A 4,913-nucleotide genomic window follows, 5' to 3' on the forward strand; every position below is an offset into this window, starting at 1 on the left:
CCAACTCCGGGTGCTAGTGGGCCCACTGCCTTTGGCAACATGTGTGCCACTGTGCATCGCATGACCGCTGCCATTACGGCTGGTATGGCGCTTGTCGCCATGAAGCTGGACGGTCATTCCACCTTCGAGGCGACGTTCGAAAGCGCATACCTGCAGGTAGACGCGTTCACAGCGCTATCTGCGGGCGCCGAGCAATCTCCTGAGGCGGCGACTACAGCAGCAGTACTGGTGGAGGCTGAGGAGCAGGAGGGCTACACGGTGACCAACGCCGTGCAGAGCTATGTGCTGCGGGGGGAAGAACTCAGCGGCCTGGACTGCAGCGTGTACAATATCGTCTCCAGCTATGAGGTTCGACGTGTGCCGCCAGCTCAGCACCCGCACCGAGAGCGATTGGGTCTACAGGTCCCGGTGGCAGTTCGACGCCGCAAGCGCACTACCCCTGCTGCACCCATAACCGCCCCCGTGCCTGCCCCTGTGCCTCTGCTGACTGCAGCCCCGGCCCCTCCTCCTGAGCCACCTGCTCCTACAGCTGCAGCGACACTCGACCATCCAACGTCTCAGACAGCCACGGAGCTGCCCCGCCTGGTGGCCTTCCACGGCACGCATCCGCTGTACAGAACACATGTCCACATCCGCCTACCGCGGCCGCGATATGTACAACTTGGAGGCTCTCTTCCCCGCCGGCCCCGCCCTGGCACCTCTGCTGCGAGCATGGCGCAGTACTACGCGTTTGTCCTGGGTACTTTCAAAGCTCACCGGGGTCAGCCCATCCCCCCCGGGCTGACTGTAAAGGAAGCCTACGACACCTGGTGGGCAGAGCTGGCCACTACCGAGGCAGGTCGCTCATACCAAGCGTACGTAACGGTGCTGCTGGACAACATCGAAGAGGACCACACAGGGAAAGCCCGCCGTCAGGCGGAGTACAACCAGCGGCGCCGCCAGCAGCGTGCGGCGGCGGCAGCAGCCGCGCTGCCTGAAGGTGACAGCACGAGCACTTCGGATGGAGACACCGACGACGCCATCCGCGGGCATCTCAGACCTGATCCTGAAACACAGCCACCCGCCGAGGGTCAGCTGGAGCACTTCGTGTACATCCCGGGTCAGGAGGATCCGACGGCTGGCACCGACCTCGCCGCCGTCGCTCTTACGGATCTGTTTGACTGCACCAACGCTGCTGGCGCGTATGCCTATGATGCGGCACGGCGCTGCCGAGCCCCGGCCTTAGTGGACGGCCATGGTGCACGCAGCGATCGTTTTAGCCGTCGGATCACACCAGCGGACCTGCCCCTCCTGACCGAAGCGAGCAAGCGTCTGAAGCGGTATCTCGTTGCAGCAGCAGCCGGCACTGTTGAGGCAGATGGGGGCGCCCACACGGGACTGACGGCCCCACCTGAGATGGACACCCCTCATATTGAGCTGCACCGCCCCACCAGCGGACCCCTGGTTGCCATTGTGCGCATGCCTGGCACTCCTGAGCGGACTGAGCAGGCTCGCATGCCCATCTATGTGCACCTCCCCCAGCCGCCCAGCATCGACGACACCATCGAGCTTTTCACGCTCGCCCCCCACCAAGCCGTGCCCTTCATGCTCATGGCTCAGTACTTCGATCGCCGTGATGAGCCCAACCCTGGCGACCCGCCGCAGATGCTTGTGGAGGGCAAGCCCGGTACCGGAAAGACCCAGTTTGTACAAGCGCTCCTCTGGTACACTTTCCAGCATGGCTGCCCGCACTGGGCGGCCACCTGTGCCTACTCATGGGCTGCTGCAGTTGCATTCAACACGCCGGTGCATCGCAGCCTCTCTACCCACGCAATGTTCGCCCTATCTGCTGGCAGCAACCGAGCGGAAAGCGTCAGAAAAGGCAGCGCAGCCAGCCTACAGGTGCATCGCAATGTCGGCGATGGTGCGCTCATCATTGACGAGATCGGTATGAACAGCCTGGACCATCTGGGCGCATGCAACCAGTCTTGCACTCGTCACCTGTTGCCGCCGTCGCATCTCGCTCGTGACCACCCTGCAGCCACCATCTTCAGCGGCCGCCCCAGCGCCAACACGGGCGACGAGTTCCAACACCCGAAGCCAGGTGGGCCGCCCCTCTACCGGTACGCCGCTGATGTAGAATGCAACCCCCAGTTCTCGCCCTCCGTCCCGGCCGCACAGCCTCTGCACGGAGAGGAGGACAACGATGGCGACCCTAACGAGGCCGCTGCTGGATCCCAAGGCGGTCAGCAGCAACCCGAAGTAGCAGCACGCCGGCCCCGGGCCGTCCCACAGGCTCAGAGCTGCATACTCGAGGGCTTCCGGGTTTACCGATCCCTGGCTAAGACCGTCTTCTTGCTGGAGAAGCAGCAGCGCCAGGACAGCAGTCCCTCTGGTCGTCGCCTGACAGAGTACGCCTCTATGTTCGGCGGTGAGCCAGCCACAGAGCAGCGCATAGCCGAAATGGTTGACGACCTCAACAGCCGCGCCGTCGTCGACTTAGCCGACCTAGCGCACCTCGAGCCGCGCGTCGTGCTGCAGAGGAACGAACCACGCCACACGCTCAACACCCGCCTCATAATGCTGGAAGCACAGCGCAAGAACCAGCGCCTCGTGGTGTGGAATGCGGACCACGTCCCTGTCCAGAAGCGCGGCGCCGCTGTAGAGCCAGCCCTGACACACGTGGAGAAAGCAGTTGCGATGCGAATAAAGGATTACGACTTTGGCCACACCACCGCCGACACGTGGTACTACCATGGCGCCCGATACATCCTCCTTGATACGACGGCTGCCGATGCCGGGGCGAGTCACAACAACGAGGTGGAAGCCTGCGGCCTGCTTGAGGATGGCCGCGAGCCAGCAGATGACGGCCACGGCCCCTACCGCCGGCTCAAGTACCTTCCAGCGGCCGTCATTGTGCGGCCTATAAACGGCCATATCCCCGACACCGTGCTGCGGGGCCTTGCAGACTACGCCAGCAGGGGTGGCGCCTTCATCCTGTCACCCCGGGCGTCTTGCATTGCCGAGGTGGAGATGCCCGCCCCCGGGTGTGGCACCCTCACAAAGCAGGTCCGGCGCCTCAACGTACCGCTCGGCGACCGCCAGGCGGTCACCGATTACTTCGTACAAGGCCGCAGCTTCAAAGATGAATGCTGGCTGGTGGATCTTGCTGCCCCACCCAACGGCATCAAGCGTGCCACCCTGTATGTGCTGCTGACCCGCTTTAAGACGTTGGACCACGTCCGTCTGCTACGTCCACTTTATACCACGCCACACGAGCGCAAGAAGGTCATCAAACAATTCCTCAGCGCAACCAAGCTCGAGCCGGATCTGGCCGCCAACCTGCGCCTGCTGAAGCAGGCAGCACGCGAAACGGAGCAGCGGTACACCACCGAGTTCCAGCATGCACGCCAGTTGGAAACCCGCTGGACCCGCTAGTTGACAGTTGACAAGGCTAGTTGACAGTTGAAGCCACGACCCGCCACTGTACGGCGTTAAATGACAGCGTCCGGGGTAAGGGGAATACCCCGGACGACACGCTCGCTCCCTACGGGAAGGAATGGGGAACTGCCCATCAATGTCTGTGTGGAGCCCCCTGCGGGTTCGAGTCCCGCGCGAGCGCTTCAGCGCGGGCTACCCTCTGCAAGCTCAGCCTCCTTCCGCCTTCGTATATATATATACTTGTTGTGTTGTGTGTGTGACCGATACGGCCCTCAGCAAAACAGCATATAGTGGCCCGCGCGATTCAACGACGGAGCTACGGCCCTCTCGCGCGAACAGCGCGCTCTAGTCGTTCCGTCTCCGTCCGTCTGTCCACCAAGTCGTCGGTTCAATCCACCGCGATTTTTTTTATGTTTTTTTCGCTGCGACGTTTCTTGTTTTATTTAGTTTTTTTTTTCGTTGCTCGCATTTATATTGTTTTAATCGCATTTCACGGCTCGACGGCATTTCACGCCTCTGCGCGGCTCAACATCTCTCCTTCCCCGATTCCCCGGACGCCTCTGCACATCTTGCCTCGCTGCTCCGCCAATGGACGTTGCTCGCGTTTATATTGTTTGGATCGCATTTCACGGCTTGACGGCGTTTCACGCCTCTGCGCGGCTCAACACCTCTCCTTCCCCGATTCCCCGGACGCCTCTGCACAGCTTGCCTCGCTGCTCCGCCAATGGACGTTGCTCGCATTTATATTGTTTGAATCAGAATCGCGCATTTCACGGCTTGACGGCGCTTGGCTTTGCTCTCTTGTTGAGTATGCACGCTTAGCTGCGCGTGTCCGACTTTCTTTGTGTGCACGTCTCCGCGTGGGCGTCTGTTGCAGCATCGACTTTGCTTTTCATCCGGCCCCCGGCTGGACCATGCGCGTTTTATGCTCCGGCTGCTGCGTCCTTTTGCGTCGGCTTTTGTGTTCTCGGATTCTGCGTGCGGATGGAATGTGTTGGATCGATAACCTTCCTGCGACTTTTGGCTTTGCGATCGTCTTTGCGATCCTAGCTGCCATAACATTTATCCGCTGTTTTGGGCTTTTCGCAGTGCGTATTCTTGTGCGTCCAACTCCCCGCTTTGAGCTTCGCGTGATGAATCTTGCGTGTTGGGCTCGTTCTGCGCTTTCGGCTCTGTGCGTTCGACTTTCCGTACTCAGCCGTTATCGCACTAAAACTTGATTCGACGCAACCGACTGTAACCGTCGCGGTCCGGCTTTGCGGCCTAACAAGGTATAGGCTTTATGAGCTTCGCTTTTTCCGTCCTCAACTACGCGTCTTCGTGGGAGTCGTAGCCGCCGTGGTACAAACGAATGTATTTCGCGAATGTTAGCCCAAGGCCGGTGACGTCTGGCGAATGAAAACCGACTTATGAGAACAAGGTTGCATCACGTCAAGGTTGCGCCTGCGAACGTTCGCTATAGGAGGTATAAAATCCNGGGGCTGCCTGTAATA

The 4,913-nt window shown here is 60.7% G+C and overlaps 1 protein-coding gene across 1 annotated transcript; it reads left to right on the forward strand.

Moving 5' to 3' along the window:
- Positions 1-39: 39 nt before the first annotated feature.
- Positions 40-3,417, forward strand: VOLCADRAFT_93996 (uncharacterized protein; the record flags this gene model as incomplete). The annotated part of the gene is made up of 1 exon (XM_002953200.1): positions 40-3,417. The coding sequence occupies one exon, from the start codon at positions 40-42 to the stop codon at positions 3,415-3,417; it is 3,378 nt and encodes a 1,125-aa protein (XP_002953246.1).
- Between the last annotated feature and the right edge of the window lie 1,496 nt (positions 3,418-4,913).

The sequence above is a fragment of the Volvox carteri genome, assembly GCF_000143455.1.
Source record: "Volvox carteri f. nagariensis unplaced genomic scaffold VOLCAscaffold_35, whole genome shotgun sequence".
In the NCBI taxonomy this organism is placed as follows: domain Eukaryota; kingdom Viridiplantae; phylum Chlorophyta; class Chlorophyceae; order Chlamydomonadales; family Volvocaceae; genus Volvox; species Volvox carteri.